General features: G+C 42.2%; 2 protein-coding genes across 5 annotated transcripts in view; one reads left to right on the forward strand and one right to left on the reverse strand.

Annotated features, from left to right (window-relative positions):
• The window catches only part of med24 (mediator complex subunit 24), a 74,843-nt gene extending 71,154 nt beyond the window's left edge, over positions 1-3,689 (reverse strand). For 2 of the 4 annotated variants that reach the window (XM_063036946.1, XM_063036943.1), the window contains exons 1-3: positions 3,604-3,674; positions 1,745-1,886; positions 569-707 (exon numbers count right to left, since the gene is read on the reverse strand). In XM_063036946.1, the coding sequence (XP_062893016.1) occupies positions 569-698 (130 nt within the window). In that variant the 5' untranslated portion in view covers positions 699-707; positions 1,745-1,886; positions 3,604-3,674. Of the gene's footprint in view, positions 1-568; positions 708-1,735; positions 1,887-3,603 lie in introns of all 4 variants that reach the window. The other 2 variants (XM_063036945.1, XM_063036944.1) reach the window with 2 other exon arrangements.
• A 165-nt stretch (positions 3,690-3,854) lies between these two features.
• The window catches only part of rapgefl1 (Rap guanine nucleotide exchange factor (GEF)-like 1), a 131,155-nt gene continuing 108,843 nt past the window's right edge, over positions 3,855-26,166 (forward strand). The window contains exon 1 of the mRNA XM_063037976.1: positions 3,855-3,881. The gene's annotated coding sequence lies outside the window, so the exon portion shown is untranslated. The remainder of the gene's footprint in view (positions 3,882-26,166) is intronic.

Below are 26,166 nucleotides of genomic sequence, written 5' to 3' on the forward strand. Positions count from 1 at the left end.
GTAGGGCACATGATCAGTTGACTGTAACTAAAAGCTCCATGTTGGGTATATTGTTTTGGAATATAACATTGACATTGGCTGGCTTATTCTTCCAATTAGAACATCGAGATCAAGTGAAAAAGCTGCTGAAACTCATGCTCTAGGTACACTCATTGGGCAGTTAAGCGAGGCTATTGCAATAAGGCAGAAGCTAGTATGCAATGACTTGAAAATAAATAGTAGGAGCCCGAGTGTAGCTCAAATAGTGACTACAAAGGAAATTCTCAAGAGATTATAACTGAAAATTAAGCTGTTGGAAAGATGTTCTGAAGGAGGAACTTTATTTGTAATGTTAACTTATGTGTCAGACAATGTCAGCACTTTCAACATATTCTGTTTTAACACAATTACATATGGATATCCAATTAGACTGTTGCACATCAGCTGCCAAGATAATTACAAAAAGATCATAAAATAAAATGTTTGACTTATTTTCTAATTCGGTTTAAAACAAATGTTAATTTTCATTTGCTTCCACTTTCAGATTGAATAGTTGAACAATCCCATCTCAAAAGCTCCAGAGTCTTACCTGCGAGTCCGAGAAGGTCCCAGGTTGGCCCCTTTGGAAAGAGTTTTTTCATATTTATGGCCCATTGAAAATCTGCCCATCTCTCCTTCCAAGCCTGGAGAATGGCCTGCCTTAGATTTACCACCTTCATCTGTGAGTGCTATAATCAATAACAGAAAGGGGGAAAATTTAAAAAATCATCTCCACTGTGTCAATATGCCAATTTTGTTACCCACATTGAAATGTCATCAGCTTAGCCTTCAGCATTATCAGGGGAGAATCACACTGAACCCAGCCTGTGTCCAGTGTTCAGCTGTCTATTTAACTTGCAGCAACACTTGCCTTTTCTTCAGTGCCGCTCTCAGTGAGCTCCCAGTCTTGTGCTGTTGAAATGCATTTTCTACTGATTCTGATATTTAGAAATAGTTGCAACAACAATTCAAGATATTAGTAAAATACTGAAAAATAAAATAAATTCAAAAGCAAATTGGACATGTGTAACTTACTTGGAAATAGCAACTTAAAATTAAGCAAAAAACAAAAACAACATACTTTTTTAGTGAGTCTGCAACTTTACTACTTGACTGGGTATGGAACATGTGTCAGAAAGCAGAGGGGCAGATGCAAATTGAATGTAGCCTGTCAATCAGCTGAGTATATTAACAGAATGACTCTGGACTTGGTGGTGAATTCAGAGTGGGAGATGAGATGAAACTGCACCCAACTTCCAGCATATTTGAACTGCACTATGAACTGGCTCACTACACATTTTGTTCAAAGTTGTTTTCCGAGCAACACACACAAAATGCTGGAGGAACTCAGCAGGTCAGGTGGCATCTAGGAAAATAGTACAGCCTGCTGAGTTCCTCCAGCATTTTGTGTGTGTTGATCAGATTTCCAGCATCTGCAGGTTTTCTCTTGTTTATTGTTTTCTGGTTGGCGAGGATGTAGACATTATAAATCAGGCTTTTTTTAAAATGAAGTTGGCAGAGTTACAAGTTCATCCCCAACTTCATTTTCAATTTCTCAGCTGAAAAACCATCCCAATAGTACAGTCAAACAGTGTTTTTCCACACTCAGGTTTATAATTGGAATGCATTGTTTTGACTTTGAAGACACTTGATGCTACAGATAATCAAATAAATTGAGAGCAGAATCATCAAAATATACAATGGGTAGACAACTTACCCACCATACCTGGGTCAGAACTTTGCTTTGCTACTCAAGACCATTGCAGTCACCATTCCCACACAGATTTCCAAATCTCTTTGGCAGGCTGATTTCCTCAGCGTCACTACCCACATCTTCTTTCACAAACGTCTGTAATACCTTGCTTCACCTATACGAAGCACATCAGTTGCTTCTGACAAAGTCTCTCATCAGCCCTACCAACACCCGTTTCTTCAGTTAATTCAGTCCAATGTTTCTGAAGAACACCAGGATACATTTAGTTAAATCAGTGTTATTGTTTGATAGCTACCTACTTGGAAATTACATTTATTTATTTGGTATATTTTTTGGTTTAGTTTTTCTGTAAAGATACACGACTGCTAACACTGAAGTGGTTTCAAGTGGCCACATCAGAACTGGAATAAGGCCATTCACTGGATCAAGCCTGTTCAAGCCCTTTGTGAAACAATCCTTTCACTAGTTTACCATTTTTTCCTAGTAATCCTGCAAACTACTTTCTCTCAATTGAGTGCCCGATTCCCTTCATAAAGGCCCAATGAACTATTTGTACCAATTTTAGTCACTCTTCAAACTCCTGACACACTTTCCTCACATTCCCTTTATACTTTCAACACATCTGTGATCCTTCCACCAATAGTCATTTCTATACACCCTATGGAAATGAGCTTGCATATCTCTATCAAATCTCTTCTGAATCATCTTTGCTCCAAGGAGAACAAACTCAGCTTCTACAGTTTAATCTTGCAGCTGGAATTCCTCAAGTCTGAAACTTTTCTAGCAAATTACATGTAAATAACAGTCTTGTGTAACCATTGCATAGTTAATTAGGTCAAGCTAGTCAAACTTGTATTGCTTTCTCTGGAGTGTCAGAGGCGGAGGACGCTGATAAAGCTCTCAAATTATGATTGGCACACATAGAGTGGACTGCGAGCACAAGATATTCTGCAGATACTTGAATTCCAAACTGGCAGGTGATAGGTGAAACCAGGTGAGGGAAAAAGGTAGGGGAAATGAATTGAGAAGATAGGAGGTGATAAGCAGAAAAGGTAAAGGACTGAAGAGGGTGGAATTTGACGTGAATCATGGGAGAAAGGGAGATGAAAGAAGAGAGAAAGGGATGGGGAGGAATGACTGGAAGTTAGCAAAATCAATTTTCATGCCATCAGGTTGGAGGCTACCCAGACCATTTTCTCCATGATAGAAATATGATGGGCAAAGAGGATATGCATTTAAAGAGAGAGACGGAAAGTTTAAAGATGTGCGAGGTGAATTTTCTTTTTACACAAAGAATGGTGGGTGCTTGGAATGGGCTACCAGAGGTGGTGGTGGAAGCAGATGTGAGAGTATCATTTAGACAGACACGTTAATATGCAGGGACTAGATAGATATGGGTCATGTGCAGACAGAAGGGATTTAGTTAATTTGGCATCGTGTTCAACACAGACATTGTGGGCTGAATGGCCTGTGCCCGTCCTGTTGTATGAGGGGGGAGGAATTGGTGGTGATGGACATAAGAGAAGAGTCGGAAGACAAGTATGGTCAAAGCCAGTGAAGAGCTAGGAACCACAATTGTGACCATAACAATGGAAGAATGGAAGTGATAATTTTGCTTTGACCAGTTGGTGTTCCGATGGATTGTTCTATATCCTACATTCTGTTGCAACTCGCCGATACCAAGGCGCTCTTGTAGGTGACACTTTGGGAAGTGATACTGGAATAAAACGGAAGACTATGTGTCCTTATCCTCAGATGTCTGGTTCGTTGTTTTGTAAGCGTAAAGTTATGCTCATGAACATTCCTTCGCCCCCTCCCACCTTACTAAAGATAAGATAACGCGGATAAAACTGCAGCTACGGGCACTTTACCTGAATATTTCTGTCTAGATCGAAACAATCTACGCCTCAAGCAAAACACTCCGCCATCTTATTCAATTACCAACACGGACCAACAACGGCCACGGTAATTGGGCGAACACAGACCAAGTCAAGCCAATCAAGTCAATGAGGTGTCTGCTGCCCCGATGTTACCTGGGAATTGTAGTCGAACAGGCCGCGAGTTTACCCGAAGGGCGAGAACTTGAACGACATTTCCCGGAGCGCACTGCGAGTAGCTCTCTGTCACCTGCGCTGGAAGCTGTGAGCTGGTGAGTCAGATTGCTTTTGCTTTTGAAAATACATGAGATCTAATTTTAGTATATTGTGCAGTATTTGTCTGCAGATTTATGTGTATTGGGGGACGCGCATGGTTTTTATTTGCCTAAGATGCCCATGTTTAAACCGGTTTATAAAATGACCTGTGCTGCTGCTTTTCTCATTAATATTGGCTGAGGTCCAAAGATTTCGTTTCATTTACTCTTTTAAACACTTGTATCACTCCCGTGGCTTCCTTATCCTTCTTTCACATTTGATAGTGATTTTGAAATACTTGCATTGCTAACGGTACTAACGAAGACTGTTCCCTGATCCTCCACCCTGCCCGCAGGTTGGATGCAGCAACAGACGTGCTATTGATTCTGTTGCGCTGTGCGCTTCCCGGGAAATGGGGTCAACTTGCCTTTTTTTTAGGGTGTGAACATACACGACAGTCCGTGTAAGTCCATATGCTTCGATTACGCTGCTTGAAATGTGGGCTCATTGTTTTGAGCCTATAAATGACAAGTCGTTTCTGAACTTAAATAAATGCATTTCATTCTGCTTAGTTCGGCTGGAGTGATAGAGGATTCTGCTGCATCGGTTTCTTCTTCCACGCGCTTAAATTCTATAATGGAAGATTAAAACATACTCTCCTTACATTTTTCAATATCCACGTACTATTTTCATGCCAATTGGTTGGTCTCCCTTCTCGGTCTTACTTTAATATTTTCACACCTACATTAGCTTTGAGAAGCATTTTTTTTCTTCGCTGGGGACAGATATGTAGTGATGTTTTAGGATAACAGAACTAAACCCAATACAATTCCCTTTCTGGGGCAAAAATGTATAGATATTTTTCCTTTTTTCCCTCCGAGGGTTATTCAAGTTAATTGATGTTCCTATCTGCACTCGAAATGATTTCGGCTAATTAAGCACAGACAGGAATGCATAGAATCGCAAAATGGTTACAGCTTGGGGAGTCTCTGTCCTCTGTGTCATACTGAACCAGGTAGTTCCTCTCCCTGCGCGCTCTCCAAAGCCCTACAATCTCTTTGCTTTTAAGGTAGCATGTGGAAACAGCACGATGCTGCAGCGGACAGCGCTGCTGGGTTCGATCCTGACGCCTGTGTGCAGTTTGCACTTTCCCACTTTCCCACTGTGACCGTGCGGGCTTCCCTGTTCGCGTCCCAATGTCTATTCTCTATTCCAAAGGTGTGCTAACTGGCAGGTTAATTGGCTGTTGTAAAATTAACCTCGGTGTGGGTGAGAATCAGGTTTATTGTCATTGACATATGTCGTAAAGGTTGATGTTTAGCGCCAACTGTACATAAAATACAATAAATTACAAAAAAATGTAAAAAATAAATTAATCAAGTAGTGCAAAACGACAGCAAAATGTGACATGTTAAGGAGAATTGTGGAAGAATCAGGTTGGATTGACAAAGAACATTCGTTGCTGCCATCGGGAAGGAGGTATGGGAGCATTCGGTCCCATAGCAGCAGGTTCAAGAACAGTTATTACTCTTCAACCACCAGGCTTCGGGACCAGCCTGGATGACTTCACTTACCACAATACTGAACTGATTTCACAAACTACGGACTGACTTTCAAGGACTCTACAACTCGGGCTTTCAGTATTATTTGTTTCTTTGTATTTGTTGTTTGTCAGACATTGCAGTTCTTCTTGATTCTATTGTATTTTGTTGTACTGCGAATGCCCACAAGAAAATGAATCTCAAGGTAACATATGGTGACATATAGAGACTTTGATAATAAATTTATTTTGAACTTTGAATGTTTTGCTGGGAAGTTGGGGAATGGGATTGCTTGTGAGCTGACATTTGATGGGCTGAATGACCTCCTTTGTCATAAAATATGCAAGAAATTCAGAGACGTGGGACACAAGCTGCTGGAACCTGCACCAACAAACAATTTGCTGGAGAAACTCAGTGGGTCAAGCAGCATCTGCAGAAAGGAAGAAACCATTGACGTTTTGGTTGGAAATACTGCATCAGGATCTCATCAGAAATTCTTATCCAGTTTCCTTTTGAACATTATGATTGAATCTGCCTTCCCAGTTATCCTTGACAGTGTCTTCTTGACTCTAACCACTTGATGCTGCATTATCTTAGGGATTGAATCTATAATCGTCTGATAAGCCTAATATCATTCATGAGCTTTCATTTTCAGTGAAGACTGCCACTGAGATCCAGAGATCTTGTCTCAGTTACTATAATCATAACTGGCAAAATGTCATGATAAAAATAAAGCCTCTGGTTCATCAGAATCAGGTTTAACCTCACTGGCATATGTTGTGAAATATGTTAACTTAACAGCAGTACAGTGCAATACATAATAGAGAAAAAAATAAATTATAGTTATATTAAATAAGTAGTGCAAAAGTAAAAATTTTAAAAAAGTAGTGAGGTTGTGTTCGTGGGTTCAATGTCCATCAGAAATTGTGTGGCGGGGGGAAGAAGCTGTTCCTGAATTGCTGAGTGTGTGTCTCCAGGCTTCTGTACCTCCTACCTGATGGTAGCAATGAGAACAAGGTATGACCTGGGTGATGGGGGCCCTTAATGATGGATGCTGCTTTTTTTGAGGCATTGCTCCTTGGCGATGCCCTGTATACTACAGAGGCTGGTGCCCATGATGGCACTGACTAAGCCTACAACTCTCTGCAGCTTTTTTCGGTCCTGTGCAGTAGGACCCCTATACCAAGCAGTGATCCAGGCTGTCAGAATGCTCTCCATGGTACATCTGTAGAAATTTGCAAGTGTCCATGATGACATACCAAATCTCCTCAAAATCAAAATGAAATATAGCTGCTGCTGTGCCTTCTTTGTAGCTGCATCGATATGTTGGGCCCAGGATAGATCCTCAGAGATATTGACACCCAGGATCTTGAAATTGCTCACCCTTTCCACTTCTGATCCCTCTTGGAGGAGTGGTGTGTGTTCCCTTGACTTACCCGTTCTGAAGTCCGCAATCAGTTCTTTGGTACTACTGACAGGAACAGAAATATCTTTATTAGCTTGGGCCTGCACTAAGATTCCAGACATGTTGTTGTGCTTGACTCTTAATCTTATCCTTTGTCTGGATCCATTCGGGATTGACAATAAATACTGTATTGGCAGCAGCAATTGTAGTTTGTGAACGAATGAAAACAACATAACACCATTGCTCCCAGTTCTGTTCTGCCTTTTGCACTGCTCATCTCCCAGGCAGACCTGATGGCCTCTTAAGATGTTTGCATCAGTTGTGAAGTTATTGTTGCTTTTTCCAAGGTGTGCTGGGAAGAGGATGGCAAGAGTAACAGAGAAAGCAAGACAGTAACTCGAACTGCAGAATACAAGTAATGAACATTCAGGAAATGTATATCAGTCCATTCAACATTTGAAAGTGAGGTGAAGACTTTGGGTGGAATCCCATTACTTCATGAAATTAGCTTTGATTCCACCTAGCTTTTAGTGGCATGTCCCCACAATATAAATGTAGGTAGTATTGGTTAGCATAATATTATGACAGCGCCAGCAACCTGGGTTCAATTGCCGTTGCTAACTTTAAGGAGTTTGTAAATTCTCCCTGTGTCCTGCTGCTCCGGTTTCCTCCCATGTTGCAAAGATGTACAGGCCTAATGGATCACATGGGTGTAGTTGGGCTGGAAGGGGTTGTTCTGTGTTGCATCTCTAAATTTAAAAAGTCTCTAATTTGGTGCTGAATTGGCATTGGAATGTGGAATAAAAATTTACATTTGTTGCTGTTGGCACAACATATTTGTAGCTCTATTAGATGCATGCATCCTGATGCTTATTGTCTTTAGTATTGTCCCTGTAAAATTCTCAATAATCTTTATGGGCACACAATATACCTCCAGATATGATAGCTTGTCTTGACCCAATTCCAGGGTGATGTACTGAAGCAACATTAGACTGTTTAAAACCTTCCTCTGCTTTGTGCTCACCGTTGTCAATTTACTCCTACAGAGTAATGACAGCAGTACTTGTCTGAGTAATAAGAAATGTTCCTGTGCTTGTTACCCCTTATTCTCACACTATTTACACAGCTTGATTCCAATCGTATGCTTGAATTGGCTGTTGCAGTTTAATTGTGGTTGAATTCTGTCAGGCAAAATTTACTCGATTTGAAGATGATGTGTGCACTGTTAAGGATTCGTTTGAAACTGCCAGAAATTTATTAAAGCTATGCCTGAGCACATTACTCTGGAATTTAGAAGATTCTTTACTGCTGTTCTAAACTGACATAGGTTGTATAACCTTTATCTAGTTTGCTCATCTGCCCACATGGCAAGAAGGTCTGCATTTTTCTGTATTTACGTTTGCACATGTTTTCACTTGCTCTAATTGCACTTTTAGAAATCAAAAGGCAATACAGAGTAAATAACTAAAGAGCAAGAGAAAAGGAAGCTCTCTCCCAGAAGAGCAGAAACTTAACTTGACTCTTAAAACTGATATCAAATATAATATATGCTTTTGAGTAATGGGTTTCTTTCTTGCATTTTCACACTTTCAAATCTCGTTTGAAAAAGGCAAAAATTCTTGAATGCTTGTTTGCAATAAAGATATGACATATAGGGATCTGCCATAGATTTAATTTGAGAAGTACCCAAACAACTGCAGTTTCTAAAGTTTATAGTTATTCTGAAGGTTTCATAATAGGACAAGTGGATTTGTCAATCCAGGAAGAAGATTACATTGCTATTTTGCAAACAACACCTATGGAGGGTGAGGTTATCTTGTGCAATATTATATTAAAATATAATTCAAAATGTATGTAGCACAGGTAAACAGCTCACTGTCCTAGTGACGAGACCACTGTGATAGCAGGGTATTCATTAGTCTCGAGGTGTGGGGGAAGAAGCTGTTACCCATTCTAGCAGTCCTAGTCCTGATGCTTCTGCACCTTCTCCCTGATGGTAGTGGGTCAAAGAGATTATGGGATGGGTGGTAGGGATCCTCCACAATATTTCTGGTCCATCATCTACAATGCTTCCAGTAAATGTTACAGATGGAGGGAGAGAGACCCCTGGTGATCCTCTCGGAGGTTTGTACTATCCTCTGTAGGATCTTGCAGTTTTTGTACCACACAGTGATGCAGCCCGACAGGTGCAAAAACCACAAGACCCCCCTACAGACAGTCATCAAGGAAGTTTAGTGCTCTTCACTCTCTCCACGTCAGAGCCATTGATGTGCAATAGAGAGTGGTTGACCTGCACCTTCCTGAAGTTCACGATCATCTCCTTTGTCGTGTGCATGTTGAGACTTGGGTTGTTGCTCTCACACTATTTGTCAAGCCTCTCTGTCTGCCAACGTATTATTATTGATGAGGCCACCCACTGTAGTATCATTGGTGAACTTGATGTGGTTTGAGCTGGATCTGACAGGGCAGACATGAGTCAGCAGCGGGCTGAGCACACAGCCCTGGAGGGTACCAGCGCTCAGGATTATGGAGCTTGAGATGTTGCTGCCAACTCTGTCTGACTGGGGTCTTTACATCAAGAAGTCCAGGATCCAGTTACAGAGAGGGGTGTTTCGTCCAAACAAGGAAAGTTAATCCACCAACCTCTGAGGAATGATCATGTTAAATGCAGAAATAAAGTTGATCAACAACATTTTGGTGTGCGAGGTATCGTTTTCTAGGTGGGACAGGACAGACTGGAGGACCGAGGCTATGACATCATCAGTGGACTGGTTTGAGTGGTAGGCGAACTGGAAAGGGTCCAATGTAGCTGAAAGGAGGGATTTTATACGATCCATTACCAGCTGCTCAAAGTTTTTCATGATTGTCAAAGTCAGTGCCGCTGGGCAGTAATCATTTAGGCTAGTTACCTTCACTCTCGGGACTGGAATAACGATAGCTGCCTTAAAGTCTGCAGGAACAATGGACTGTTTCAAAGAGATATTCGAGGTGTCTGTTAAGTCCTCTGTTAGCTGGCTGCACAGTCCCTCAGCACCTGACCAGGTATGTTGTCCTGCCCCGCAGCTTTGCATGGGTTTACCGTGGCTAGGATTCTCCTCACTACAGCTGCAGCTGCAGATATGGGGCCTGTTCCTCGGGGGAGAGGGGGCTTTCCTCAAAGTTACATAGAAAACTTACAGCACAATACAGGCCCTTCAGCCCACAAAGTTGTGCCGAACATGTCCCTACCTTAGAAATTACTAGGCTTACCTATAGCCCTCTATTTTTCTAAGCTCCATGTACCTATCCAAAAGTCTCTTAAAAGACTCTATTGTATCCGCCTCCACCACCATTGCCGGCAGCCCATTCCACACCCTCACCACTCTCTGAGTAAAAAAACTTACCCCTGACATCTCTTCTGTACCTACTCTCCAGCACCTTAAACCTGTGTCCTCTTGTGGCAACCATTTCAGCCCTGGGGAAAAGCCTCTGACTATCCACACGATCAATGCCTCTCATCATCTTATACACCTCTATCAGGTCACCTCTCATCCTCAGTCACCCCAAGGAGAAAAGGCCGAGTTCACTCCCCTATTCTCATAAGGCATACTCCCCAATCCGGGCAACAACCTTATAAATCTCCTCTGCACCCTTTCTATGGCTTCCACATCCTTCCTGTAGTGAGGCGACCAGAACTGAGCACAGTACTCCAAGTGGGGTCTGACTAGGGTCCTACATAGCTGCACCTATTCCATGAGTCAAATCATGTGTTCTCCTGACTCTGCATTTGGAAGGTACTAGTGGTTGAGATGGTGTAACAAAGGAAAATCCATGTTTTTCTGTAAAATGGAAGAAATAAGTTTAGAAGTGAGCAAACAAGAAAACAGAAGTTCTTTCCCAACAACTGAAACATTATAATTTTTAAATCTTAGGACTTAATAGTTGTTTTAAATGCACAAAATGTCAAACCTTGAAGTGGAGGGACTACAGCAGCAGAAGACCATGCTGGGTTCCACTCCTATATCTTATAAAGTTGCCACTGAGTGTATAACCTTATTACAAACTGAACAATGTCTTTTGCACATGCATCCTTAGCGTTAATATCATCAGTTGTCACTTGAACCATGAGTCCTGAGGCAGTGTTTTGAGCCAAAATGTTGACAATTTCCTTCCATCCTCAGTTGCTGCTTGATCCACTGGGTCCGTCCAGCAGATTGATTGTGGCTTCAAATTCTAGCATCCACAGTCTCTTCTGTCACCAATTCCCAGTCTCCATCCATCTTCCACTGTGCGCCCATCTCCCGACTGCCAAGCTGTCTTGTCCCATTACCCAGACCTAGTCTCTCACTATATGTAAGTATGAAGGGAAATAATGTTGTCCCAATTCAGTAACACCTTGAGTACAGCTGAACTTTGCAGTCGTATGTACCATGACTGAAACCGTCAATGCAGCACCACTTAATGACCCTTCAGCACCTTCTTTCGAGGCACAATTACCAAGGCATCTCTTTAAAGGAGCAGTCTGCCTTTCTTCTCCCTTCTACAGCAAACCACCCCACCCTTCCAAATTCTCTCTGCAAAATATCATTAATTTTCTAAGAATGGAACATTATTTAATTAGTATATTATTATTAAATGTTGATGTAACTTATCCAAACAGCCAACTGTTTTGTGCCAATAACTTTTAGCTCGATAATGAATAACGTACTGAGGTCCCTCTTGTGGTTTCTGAATATGGAACATAGTTATTAGTGTCATTTCCAATGCGCAAGTTTAAAGGAGAACCAAAGAATCGTTACTCTGGATTCAGTACAGCAGCAAAGAAACACAGGATAAAGAATACAATAACAGGAAACAAAATGAATATAAATACATAAGATGGCTCATTCACATAGATTGTATGTCCATAAAGTGATGCTAGGCACAGGAGAGTCTGCACTTAAGGTGATTGACAGGATATGATAAAGTAGTGGTGGTGGGTTAGTGGGTGGAGGTGTTGATCAGCCTCACTGCTTGGGGAAAGTAACAGTTTTTGAGTCTAGTGGTCCTGATGTGGATGCTTCGTAGCCTCCTCCCTGATGGGAGTAGGACAAACAGTCCATGAGCAGGGTGGGTGGGATCCTTCATGATGTTACTTACCCTGTTCCAGCACCTTTCTGTGTGTACTGTATGTCCTTGATGGCAGGTAGGCTGATGCTGGTGATGCGTTGGGCAGTTTTGCCTACCGTTTGTAGAGTCTTCCTGTCCGCTGCATTGCAGTTTCCGTACCAAGCAGTGACGCAGCTTGACAGGATGCTCTCTACTGCACATCTGAAGAAGGGCATGAGTATTGATGTGCATAGTCCAGCTCTCTTCAGCCTCCTCAGAAAGAAGAGGCATTGGTGAGCTTCCCTCATTGCGTAGGATGTGTTCTGGGACCATGAGAGGCTATGTAAGGTGTGCACCCCCGGGAGTTTGAACCTGCTGTGCTAGCAATCTAAAGAGGGATGTGAGTGGTGCAAGTTCTCCTAAAATGGATAACCATCCCCTTTGTCTTGTTGAGATTGAGGAACCAGGCTGTAATGTTCTATACAGAACATAAAACATAACAGCGCAGGACAAAGTCTTCAGCCCAGGATGTTGTGATGACCTTGTAGCCTACTCTGAGAACAATTGAATCCTTCCCTCCTATGTAGCCCTCCATTTTTAAAAAAATCATCCATGTGCCAATATGTGAGTTTATCAAATCTTCCTAATCTACCTTCCTACCTGGCAAGGTGTTCCACCACATATTCACCATTCTGTGTGTGTGTGTGTGTGTGTGTGTGTGCGCGAGAGAGAGAGAGACTTTGATACCCCGCACCCCCCACTTTCCTCCAATTGTCTTGAAATTATGCCCTCTTGTATTAGACGTCTCTGCCTGGGGAAAAGTCTCTGGCTGTCCACTCTCTCTATGCCTCTTATCATCTTATACACCTCTATTAAGTCATCCCTCATCCTTCGCTCCACAAGGAAAAGCTCTAGCTTGCTCAACCTGTGCTCATGAGACGTGCTTTCTGATCTAGATAGCATCCTGCTAAATCTGCTCCGCTCCCTCTCCAAAGCTTCCACATAATGAGCCGACCAGAACTAAACACAATCTTTCAAAAGTGGTCTAACGGGGTTCCCTGGAGCTGAAACATTACATTGTCCTCTTGAACTCTGAGACAATAAACTAGAAAAAACTGGTAAAGATAATTTATTGAAGTTCAAAATAATAATATCATGTTATTACTTTAATAATATCTCTAAGCATTTCACACGACTAATAGGTGGAAACAGTGGACCTTTTCACATGAGGTAAAAAACCATCCATTTGTTGTGCAAATTATTTGTTGAAACTATCAGTAGTTAGTTTGGTTTGTTGTCATGTATACCATTGTGCAATGAAATTCCTTGTTCACATGATGCTCAGAAATTAAGGTTCAAAGTAAAATTTGCATGTCACCACATACAAGCCTGAGGTTCTTTTTCTGCAGGCATACTTAGCAAATCTATAGAACAGTAAACATGAGGAGCTATAAACTGTAAACAAACTGTGCAAATGCAGATATAAATAAATAGTAATAAATAATGAGCATTAATTCCCTTTGTTCAAGGGTCTGATGGTTGAGGGGTAGTAACTGTTCTTGAACCTGGTGGTGCAAGTCCTGAGGCTCTGGTACCTTCTACCTGATGGCAACAGTGAGAAAAGAGCATGGCCTGGGTGGTGAGGATCTTTGATGATGGATGCTGCTTTTCTATGGCAATGTTTCATGTAGATGTGCTTACCGGTTGGGAGAGTTTTACCTGTGACGTACTGGGCTGAATCCACTACCTTTTGTAGGATTTTCTGCTCAAAGACTTTGGTGTTCGCATACCAGGCCGTAATGCAGCCAGTCAGCACACTTTCCACCACACATCTATGGAAGTTTGCTAAGGTTTTCAATGACATGCCGAACCTCCACAGACTCCTGAGGAAGTAGAGGCACTGCCATGCTTTCTTTGCAATAATATTTGCATGATGGGTCCAGGACAGGTCCGCTGAGATGGTGACACCCAGGAATTTAAAGTTACTGACTCTCTCCACCTCTGATCCTCCGATGAGGACTGGCTCTTGGACCTCTGGTTTCCCTCTCCTGAAGTCTACAGTCGGTTCCTTAGTCTTATTGAAAATGAGTGAGAGGTTGTTGTTGTTCCACCACTCAGCGGAGTTTCATGTCTCCCTCCTGTATGCTGTATCACCCCCTTTGATACAGCCCACAACAATCAGCAAACTTGTATCTGGTATTGGATCTGTACTTAGCCACACAGTCATAGGTGTAAAATGAGTAGAGCAGGGGGCTAAGCACACATCCCTGTGGTGCTCCTGTACTGATGGAGATTTGTGGAGGGGATATTTTTGCCGATCCAAACTGACTGAGGTCTGCATCTGAGGAAATCCAGGATCCAATTACCCAAGGGGGTATTGAGGCCCAGGCCTTGGAGTTTACTGATTAGTTTTGAGGGGATGATGGTGTTAAACAGTATACATTGTAACAATAAATACAGAAACAAGTGCAAAATAGCAGAATGGTGCAAGGTGGTCATACAATCTGAAGTAGTGCTAAAGTGATAGTACAGGAATAGTCGAGAGAGATAGAATTAAGAGACTGAGAATGTGGCAGCATCATCAGGAAAGGGAATATGAAAGGGGAATTCTATCCAGAAGTCTGATAGCGGTGGTGCAGAAACTGCTCTAGAGCTTGGTCATCTGGGCTTTCCTGTGTCTTCTCCCAGATGGTGGAAGAGAGAAAAGGTGGCAGGCATTTCAAATAAATTATCAGTTAATCAGATCTGGAATCATTGGTTGAGGGAGCCATGTTGTCTTCAATGCTGATGGACCTCTGCCTCCTTTACTAAATGCTGTCTAGTTGATTTAACTTGCACAAGTGAATTCACACAGCTGGCAGACTTTACACCTGAAGGCCTAGCTGTAAATGTGTCAATTAAATGTGACAAGAAAATCCACTCAGTGAATAATTAACTCTTGGATAATAAATTCCCTCCAAAAAATAAATCTCATGCTAATTGAGAATCTTCCTTTTGATGAGGTAGGGCCGTCCCAATCCACAAGCCTTATCAGTTGGCACATTAATCTCAGCAAGGGCTCAGTAAATTAAAACTGAGAATGCCATAGGTCAGGGATCGGTAACCTCAAAAACCCAAGGAAAAGAACATTTTATCTGAAGTGCAGCTGCATGCATTCCATTGCGATTAAGATCCTGACAGATTTTCCATTCAATGAGGAAGATAATTATGAAAGGTTGGTAGTGGAGAGATGCAAAAGATAATCTAGTTATCATTAAACAATCAACTATTCATTGCAACCACTTCCAATCTGAATCTTAACTCCAATCATGATTCTTTTTTTTCTCTTAACATTCATTCCCCAAATAGCTTAAACCTTTCAATCACAACTTTGAAAGTTTCTTTTGACTTTGCACTTGCATTGCTGTCAGCTCTACAGGAGCCTCAGAGCGCTGAAGGATCATCATGTTCCATAGTAAAGAGAATCTTCATTTAACCTATACAGTTGACTTGTATATATGTATAGCAAGGTACCTTGGTTGAAAAGGAAAGAAATTTTATGGGATCGTTCTTTGGTCATTGGTTGTTCATTGCTACATCACTTAGACCAGAACTGGAGATGGATCTAGGAGTATAAAATCATGAAGAGCATAGACAGGGTGAATGCTGTTAGTCTTTCCTCAGAGTTGGGGAATTAAGAACTGGAGGGCATAGGTTTAAGGTGAGAGGAGAAATATTTATTCAGAATTTAGGGCATTTTCTTTTACACAGAGGGTATCAGAGAAAGTGGTTGAGGCAGGTACAATAACAACTTTTAAAAGACAGTTGGACAAATATATGGACAGCAAAGGAAAACGGGCCAAATATGGGCAAATGAGACTAGCTTAGATGGGCATGTTGGTTGGAATGGACGGGTTGGGCTGAAGGAGCTATCGCCATGCTGCATGTCTCTCTTGGAAGAAAAGAATGCTGATGATTGGAGACCCCAGTGAGCCAAGGATGTGTGGAGGGGAGATTGCTGCTGTTTACTTAGTAAAGGATCAGCAAATTGGTGAGGGTGGTTAGGGTGATGAACTGGCGCCTCAGATTACTGGTGGCTGAGGGGAAAGATGTGGTGTTTTGTAAGTCCAAAACAAAAAACTAATTGAGAGAAAATCAAAAGAGACAGAGAGGTGTATACTCTTCGTTTTTACTTTTAGCGAGAAGCACACTTGTCATGTGGTGGCGTATTAGGTACTTTTACAAGTAAACAACAATTCGTTATGTAAATAACAAAGAATTCTCAATCAAGCAATTGATTTACAATATTAGTCAAATTTTGCTGAAATAATAAATGCACAACACTCCTTTCAGCTTACTCATTAACTCCAACTCAACATAGAGTGCCGCTCAACATATAAATAAATATATATTTACACTATACTATATAGACACTCACAGCATCATAAATTTTAATTTGACCCATTCAGGCTTAAAGATTTATTCACTCTGGAGGGTTTTTTACTCTTGTGCGATAATGTCTTTCTTGACAAGGGGGATGGGGTCACTCTGCTTGGCAGGACAGACTTGTGCCTGTGCAACAATCTCAAGTTCTGCGACCTCCTCCATGGTGGGTGGAGGAATTGACCTGAGGATTGTAGGAAGTGGTTCTGACAACTCTAGACACCATTCTTCTGCACGCGGTGGCAGCCAGGACAGTGCACGGTGAGTTGCTTCATCCACTGAGCTATCCCAGGCCATCAGACAAAGGTTTGAGCCAACACTTTCATTTTGACCACGTCTAGATGACTGGCATGTAGCTCCTCCAACACGTTAGCTCTCAGCTGGGATGGTACAACCCTCAATCCCCACATAAGGCAACCTCTGGCATGGGCAAGTTCATCCCAATGTTGTAAAATGAGGGAACGGGAATTTCTGCTGCGCATTCTGGCCATTTTGAGTTGCCATGTGGATCTGAGAGTGTGTGGGGTCTTTTCTGATTTCCCTTTGTATCATCTCTGCTGTAATTGGGAGACTTTCAATTTGCACTAGGGAGAATATGTCAAAAGAGTGCCCTCTTTTGTAAATTTTTCATGTATTTCCTTTTCCAAGGGTAAACTGGGCGATCCATCAGCATTTCCATGTTTAATTGTCCTCTTGAATACGATCTTGTAATTGTGTCTTCCAAGAAACAGTGCCCATCTCTGCATTCATGCTGATACTGTTAGTGGAACACCCTTCTGCGGATTGAAAATGGACACCAGTGGTTGATGAGGGTAAACTCTCTCTCATACAAGTACTGGTTGAAACAATTTACACCCCAAACCAGGCTTGAGGCCTCTCTGTCAATCTGTGCATAAGTTTTCTCTGTAGCAGTAATGGATTGTGAGGTTATGGGACATTCATTTCCATCACACATAACATGTGACATGACTGCGGCTATACCATAAGGCGAGGGGTCACAGGCAAGCTTCACTGGATGATATGGATCATAATGTGTGAGTACAGTGTCTGATGTCCCCATCTCCTTTACCTTTTGGAAAGACACCTCACACAGCTTTGTCCATTGCTGTTTCTTCCTGATCTGTAGTAATGTGTTCAAGGGTGGAGCACAGTAGCCAGGTTTGGCAGGACCCTGTTATAATAATTGACAAACCCTTAAAAGGATGACACTGACATATCCTTTGGAGTGGCGGCATCTACCACTGCTTGAATTTTCTCAGCACACTTGTGTAATCTTTGTGCGTCAATGGTGTGACCACAGAAAGTGATGCTTGGTTTAAATAAGTCACACTTGTTGTGTCATGCTCTGAGCCCATAATCCTCTAATCTTTTTAACACTGTCTTGAGATTTTGTTTTAACACCGTCTTGAGATTTTGGAGATGTTACCAGTAAGGATGACGAGGAACAATGATGTCATCCAGGTAGCACTAAGTGCCTGAGCTGCACCTGTTTCATAGCTTTTTGCTAGAATACAGATACAGATGCAGATGCTACTCCAAAAATAAGCCTCTTCTAGCGATTAAAGCCCTTTGTGAGTAATTATGGTGAGAAACACTTTGGACTCTTCTTCTGTCTCCATCTGTAGGTAGGCCTCTACTAAGTGCGCTTTGCTGAAGTGTTTTCTCCAAGAAAGGTTTGCAAAGATATCCTCTACCCTGGGCAGAGGGTATTGATCTACTTTCAGTACTGGGTGGACGGTGACCTTTAAAATCACCACAGATCCTGATAGGCTCATTCTTCTTGGTACTGAGACCACTGGTTTTGCCCATGGGCTCTACTCAACCTTGGAAAGAATTCCTTCAGCCTCCATGCGATCCAGCTCACTGGCTACTTTATCATAGATGGTATAAGAAACAGGATGGGCTTTGTAAAGCTTGGGTGTCACATTTTCATTTAACACAAGTTAATATAACCCAAGGTATGTTTGAATTTTCCAGTGCCATCCTTGAACACTGTTGTGACATCATTCAGTATCTTGCTTAATTTGCTTTCAGTTAACTCTATTGCAGGGAATGAGGCATGCAAATAGTGCATGGATCGCCAATCAAGTTGTAGTTGTCTCAGGCAATCACATCCCCACAATACTGGTCCTCCTGTTTTTACTACATATAAGCCCAATATGGTTTGTTTGTTGTTGTATTACAGCAGGAGGGGAGGAGAAGATGGCGGTGTGACGCAGCGCGCGCGGCCGCTCCGAAATGATATCGATATTTGTTAAGTAGGTACTGTGCACAATCCTGATTTGATGGAGACAGACGTGAGAAGCACGGAGGAACATCTGGAGAAACTTCTGAAATGCCAGCTTCGCTGCTGCTGCTACTGTGCAATTGAGAATCTCTGGAGGGGACGGCCCCAAATCCTTGGCTTTGCCTATTGCCTGTTGCCGGGGCCAGGGTCGAAGCGCTCGGCAGGGATGGTGCTTGGTGCATGGTGTCGGACGGCTGGTCAGAGGCTTGAAGTTTTCGGACGGACTCAAGAGTCGGCTGTGGTCGGGTGCTTCCAGGGTGCTGCATCGGCAAGTTTGCGGCGCTGGAGGTTCATGGCAGGGAGAGTTTTTCTTCCTTCTACCGTCTACATAAGATGATGGGACTTTTGAGAGACTTTGGGACTTTTTTTACCGTGCCCATGGTCTGTTCTTTATCAAATTACGGTATTGTTTTGCACTGTTGTAACTATATGTTATAATTATGTGGTTTTTGTCAGTTTTTTAAATCTTGGATTGTCTTGTGTTTCTGTGATATCATACTGGAGGAACATTGTATCATTTCTTAATGCATGCATTACTAAATGACAATAGAGGAGGACTGCGTGTCCTCATAATCTAATCTAATCTAATCTATTTCATTGTTACGAATGTCATTCCCACAGGAGTTATCTTTTCTCCAGTGTAAATTCTTGAATATCTGCAGGCTTCAGTTCAGTATCTTTTGAAATGCCTTTCAAGCTCATTTTGTGGAATGACTGAAACAGCCAAGCCAGTGTCCAATTCCATTTTAATTAATTTGTTGTTTACTTCGGTGTAAGCCATATTGCTTGTCTATTGTTAGTTTTCACTTTATAAATCTCAAGACTACCCAGTCTTGTGTCACTCATTATTATCAGATTTTTCATCAACATGCAGATTAGTGCTCTTTTTGAAACTGCAGCTTGCCTTTTATCCTTTTCTCTTCCCTGTGCAGTGCATTTATATTTGTCTGCCCGACATGGTCTTTGTATGTGTCATATTTTGTTGCATTTTCTGCGAGGTCCACCCTTAAACCTGCATTGGTCTAGTGTGTGTGAGCTCCTGCCACAACGGTAACACAATTTGTTTAGCCAGGCCAGTTTCTGTTTAGACATTGTAATTTTGTTTACGCTCACTTTCATTCCTGACTGCAACTTAATTGTGTCTCTGCTGTTTCCATTGATACAGTGATTTCAACTGCTGTTTTAAATTTAAGTTGTGCTTCAGTTAGGAGCCTTTTGGAATACCTTCTTGTGAGATTCCACAAACTAAGTGATATCTCAGTGCATCATTAAGCCCATTTCCAAACTGACAATGCTTAGACAATTTCTTCAATTCAGCCACATACACTGAAATGGATTCCCCTTCCTTTTGATTCCATTTGTGAAACCTAAAGCATTCAGCAATTAACAATGGTTTTAGTCCTAAATATTCCTGCATTACTTTCACAATATCAGCAAAGCTCATTTCAGCTAGTTTGATTGGAGCAGTCAAACTTTTAAGCAAACTATGTGTCTTCCCACCCTATGTACTCAGCAAAACTGGCACTCTCTTTGCATTGACTGTTTCATTTGCTTCAAAATGCTGTTCAACATGCTCAATATGCAATGTCCAATTCCTTCTTGTGCAATTGGACATCTCTCTTAATGGTGTAGCCAACCATTTGTGCTCTTTTTTTTAAAAATTTATGATTATTATCACCCTGCAATCTTCATGAACCTGTGAATTTGTCCATTTTCTGTCATTTTTTTTTAACTCAACTGTTTCTGTCCTTTCCCAAAGAAGCATGTGCTGCACTTTTTTTTAAAGACTCTACTGTCTCGCTGCACTTCATCAGGTAAGTGGTCATCTCGGGTTTGTTTAAAAATACCTTGCCACCACTTGCGTTTTGTTACTGCAAAATGTACAACTAAATGAAAGAAAAACAAGAGATGCATGTACTCTTCATTTTTACTTTTAGTGAGGGGCACACTTATGACGTGGTGATGTAATGATGTATGCCATTCACGTACTTTTACATGTAACCCACAATACATTGTATAAACAAACAATATATTTATAATACTCAAATATTTCTGAAATATTGAATACACAACAAGATGGATGAAAAATTTTGAGGAGGGTTGGCAATTGCGTTTGGGCCATGGGTGATCAGGGCTCATGAAGCAGATGACCTGGGATGAGACTAATACTAAGGGCAGATGATTTGGGAAGGTGGGCCGAGAGTGATGGGAGTGATCAGTGGGCAAGTATCAATTTACTACGGATTGATGTCAGTAAATAGAACTTGGTTTAGTAGGCTCCAGTCTACTGCAGTGTTATTAAAATGTAATTGTTCTGGGAATGAGAAGCCCGATGGTCAATCACAAGTCTGGAAGTCAAAGCCCAAATGCCAAAGACTGGAGACCGGAAGGCCAAAGGCCTGTCCTGGGCTTGGAGGACTATCGATGTGTGGAGTCGGTGGGAGGGAGGAAAGGAACTTGTTTTGCTGCTGTTGCTGGTTTGTTGCTTGTTGTGCTCTGATTTGTTCTGCTGTGTTGCCACTAGCATGTGTGGTGACATTTGCAGGCTTCCCCTGGCACATCCTTGGGTTGTGTTGATTGTTTATGCAAACCAACACAGTTCACTCTGTTTCAATGTACAGTACATGTAATAAATAAATACATCTGAATGAGTAAAAGGAATATTACGAGGGGGAGTCAAGGAGATGCATCATTAGGGTGCTACGGTTGCTCAGCAGTTAGTGTGATGCTATTACAGCTCAGGCTGTTTTAGAGTTAATTTCTGGTGCCATTCAATGTCTCTCTACATTCTCTCTACGGAATGCATGGGTTTTCCCTGGTGTTTCAGTTTCCTCCCACAGTCCAAAGACGTACCAGGTAGGTTAAGTGGTCATTGTAAATAGTCCTGTGATTAGGGTAGGGTTAATCAGGGTTAAAGGGTTACTGTGGTGGCATGGCTTGAAGGGGCAGAAGGGCCTACTCCGCGCTGCATCGAAAAATAAGATTTTTTAAAAAATCATGGAAACAGGCCCTTCATCCCACTGAGACCGTGGTGGTTTCAAAATCCTAATCTAATCAATGTATTTTATTCTGTCCACATTTCCATCAACTCTCTTCCCGATTCTCCACTCAGCTAGGGACAGTTTACAGTAGCCAATTAAGCTACTAACCTACATTTGTTTAGAGCATGGGAGGAAAATGGAGTACCCAGACAAACCCTAGCAATCGTAGGGAGAACACGGGCAGCACCAGATGTCAGGAATGAACCTGGGTCACTGGAACTGTGAGGCAGCAGTCTTACTTGCTGCATTCCACTGTGCCATCCTGCTTAAAGAGTATTAAATTCAGAGATTGAATCAAATCTAAGTCCAAGTAAATTTACCAAAGTATATGTATGTCACTCTATACTACCTTGAGATTCATTTTCTTGCAAGTATTTACAGGTAGATAAAGAAATAGAATTGAATTTATGAGAAGTTAAACATAAATAAAGACTAACAATGAGTCATTGTGCAAAAGAAGACAAATAATGCAAATAAAAATAAATAATAGTGAGAACATGAGTTGTAGAGTCCTTGCAAGTGAGTTCATAGGTTGTTCAATCAGTTCAGAGGTGAGGTGAGTGAAATTATCCACGCTGGTTCAGGAGCCTGATGGTTGTAGGATAATAACTGTTCCTGAACCTGGTGGTATGCGACGTAAAGCTCCTGTACCTCTTGCCTGATGGTAGTAGAGAGAAGAGAGCATGGCTTGGATGGTAGGGTCCTACAAGACCATAGGATATAGGAGCAGAAGTGGGCCATTTGGCCCATCGAGTCTGTTCCGCCATTCAATCATGGGTTGATCCATTTCTTCCAGTCGTCCCCACTCCCCTGCCTTCTCCCCATACCCTTTGATGCCCTGGCTAATCAAGAACCTATCTATCGCTGCCTTAAATGCACCCAGTGACTTGGCCTCCACAGCCGCTCGTAGCAACAAGTTCCACAGATTTACCACCCTCTGAATAAAGTAATTTCTCCACATCTCTGTTCTAAACGGACGTCCTTCAATCCTTGATGATGAATGCTGCTTTCTTGTGCAGTGCTCTTTATAGATGTGCTCAATGGTGGGTGGCTTTGCCTCTGATAGACTGGGTTGTATTCCCCACTTATTGTAGATTTTTTCCATTCAAGAGCATTGGTGTTTCCATACCGGGCTGTGATGCAACCGGTTATGTTACTCTCAACTGTGCACTTATAGAAGTTTGTGAAAGTTTTAAGTGGCATGACTAATCTATGCAAACCTCTAAGAAAGTAGAGGTGCTGTCATACCTTCTTTGTGATAGCCCTGCATGCTGGTGCCAGGATATCCTCTGATTATGAAAACACCAAGGAATTTTGACTTTACATATGATGATGCTGGTGATAAGGGGAAATGTTCTGTGGGCTGCTGATCAAACATGCCAGTACAGCCTCCTGCAGGAAAATACCCTGGTCACTCTGGCTCCTGTAGATGACGAAAGGTGGGAAAGGGGTAAAGTGGTGCACAAACATAGACTGGTTGGGCTGAATGGCCTTGTTCTGTGCTGTAAATACTGAATAATTCTGAATGTCAGAACACTAATAATATTTAAAGTTGCAGGACTATTGCACCAAAGAACGTCAGAACTCATCGTGACTCAGCTGAGTACTGGGAATAGCCTTCCAGTTTGACCCCTGAAACTTTCTCATCTCGGCTAGAGTCATAGGGTCTTACAGCAAGGAAACAGGCACTACAGTCCCACTGCATTGCCCAGCAAGCTAGTCCCATCTACCGGTGTTTGCCCCTTAACCTCTTAACCTCTCCTATCTATCTGCTTATCTGGATGGCCTTTAAACATTGTTTTGTGCCCACCTCAACCACTGATTCTGGCAGCTCATTTCAAAAATGCACCACTCTATGTGAAGAAGTTGCCCCTGATGTTCTTTTTAAAGCTTTGGCCTTTGATTTTAAAACTTGGCCCTTTTGTTTCTTGGCAGAAAGGACTGCGTGCATTCTATGCCCCTCATGATTCTATACGGCATACCTCTATCAGGTCACCCCTCAATCTCCTACATTCTGGGGGATAAAGCGCTAGTCTATGCAGCCTGTCCTTGTAACTCAGGCTCCCAAGTCCAGGCAACATCCCAGTAATTCTTTTCTGCACACTTTCTAGTTTAGTAACATCTTTATTAGAACAGGCAACCAAAACTGTACACAATACTGCAAGTGCATCCTCACCAGCATTTTGTATAACTCCAACATAACTTCCCAACTCATACTCAATGCCTTGATTGAAGACCAGCATACCAAATGCTATCTTCATCACCCCCCCCCCACCTACCTGTGACACAGCTTTCAGTGACTCATTCACTTGCATTCTGAGGTCTATCCATTCCACAACGCTTCTAAGGCCCCTACCATTCACTGTATAAGTCCCAGTTCAATCTCCCAAGATACGATACTTAAGTTGATCAGGATTGAAAGCCAATTTGCTAATTCTTAGCCTAGCTGATGAAGATCACCTGGTGATTTTTCCATAACCTTTTTCGCTGTCAAAAACACCACCCACTTTATTATCAGCCACAAACTTACTAACCATGTTTTGTACATTCGCAGCTCAATCATTTATAGAAATTACAAACAACAGAAGTCCCAGTACCAATCCCGTGGCAAATCACTGAACAGGCCACCAGTCTGTGAAACAATTCTTGACCGTCGCCCTGTCCCTCATACTACTGAGCCAATTATGAATCTAATCCACTATCTCCTTAATTGCATTCATTCTAACCTTCCAGACCAGCTTTCTGTGAGTGACCTTGCCAAAAGCCTTGCTTAAACCCATAGAGACAACATAATTATCTACCTTCTTTGTTACCTCCTTGAAGAACTCCAAGAGATTTGTCAGATGTGACTTTCCACATACAAAACCATGGTGACCTAAATCTCACCTTCTCTCTCCAAATGTTGTTAGATCTTGTCCCTCAGAATCCCCACCAGCAATTTGAGCGCCACCAATGTCAGACTCATTTGCCACGTGCATTCGGATACTGTCGCCATCACCCTTTCTGGCAATGCATTCTGGATCAAGATAAATTGGAGGGAGTAATGAAACTTCTCATCTGTCAATCCTGGCTCTGTTGCCCATTAAAATATACAGTGTCTGTTTCCTCTGGTTGTGAACAATGTTGTAGGGAACAATTTTTCACTATTTAGTCAAATTCTTCATTTTTGTCATCTGTTAAATCTCCATATACTTTTTTTTAATCCTTAAAGCAACTATTTATTTCTCCATTGTTCTGATGTCCTTCATCTCGGTGTCCTTCTTGGTAGTTGTCATATTAAAATGAAAGTGGTGTGCGACATCTCGTGCTTTGCCTGAGCAGGTCTCATTTGCCAACTCATCCAAAATTGCCAGCTTCAGTCTAGCAGCTGCCCTTCAAATTTTTCTGGGCTGTCAGTTTAGATAATATACTCACAATCTGGTGTGAGCATTGAACCTATGGCCTTCTCACCTAGAGGCACTAAGCAACACTGCTACATAGGAAAGTATCAGTGATTTCTGTCAAAGAATTAAATGCCATACCAAAGGCTGAACTACTGGTATGTCCATCGACATCTATGACTACTATGAGAGCAAAAATAGACTTGCCATCAGGAAAAAGGTATAGGAGCCTCAGGACTGCCACCACCAGGTTCAGGAACAGTTATTGCCTCTCAACCAGAAGGGGATAACTTCATTTCCACAACCTATGGACTCTCTGTCAAGGACTCTTCATGTTCTCAATATCTATTGCTTTTTTTTTCCATTTTGAATTTGCATTTCGTTGTTTTTTGCACACAGTTTGTCCGTCTTGTTCTGTGCAGTCTTTCACAGATTCTATTGTGTTTCTTTCTATATACTATGAATTCCCACAAGAAAATAAATTTCAGTGTTGTATGTATATGGTGACATATAAAGGTCGTCCATCGTCATCGATGAAGACCTTGACACCATTAGTACTTTTTTACGAGGTCGAGTTGCTAGCTCGACACTCAACCCGGCACAGATAGAAAGTGTGCCCGGGAGCAGCTCGATTAGATTCGAACTCGGGAACCTTCGCTCCCAGAGTCCGGCGCTGATATCACTGCGTCACCAGCCGGCTTTCTGATGGTGTTGAGACTAGCGCTTGATTTGGATTTAAGTGAGGGAGAGTTGCTCAGCATCAGCCTCACTTTCTCTTCCCAATTCCCATCTGGATCCAGTGGTAAGACGAGTTGAGTTGGCTGGAGATGGGCCTAGGCACAGTGGATGACCAGGACGTCTTCTGTGTCTTGTTCTGCTCTACACGTTCCACGACACTTGCAGAGACCGCCTTCTTGACCGTTGGACCTTCCATTGGTCTCGTCCGCTCAATCTGCCAGAGTCTGTCTCACGTGCTGGGATAGACAACTCCCTATCTCACCGAGGGTTTGAGACCCGCCGGCTACCCTCACCTGGTTTAGCCAGCTTGTCGAAGCCGTTGCCCGGGGTGTGGCCGCTGTCACACGCAAACAGCTACAGGGAGCCACAGGTGAGAGCTGAGTGCCAGGTGGGGACCAAAGGTGGGCTAACCGCCTTGAAA

The sequence above is a fragment of the Mobula hypostoma genome, chromosome X1 (assembly GCF_963921235.1).
Source record: "Mobula hypostoma chromosome X1, sMobHyp1.1, whole genome shotgun sequence".
Lineage (NCBI taxonomy): Eukaryota > Metazoa > Chordata > Chondrichthyes > Myliobatiformes > Myliobatidae > Mobula > Mobula hypostoma.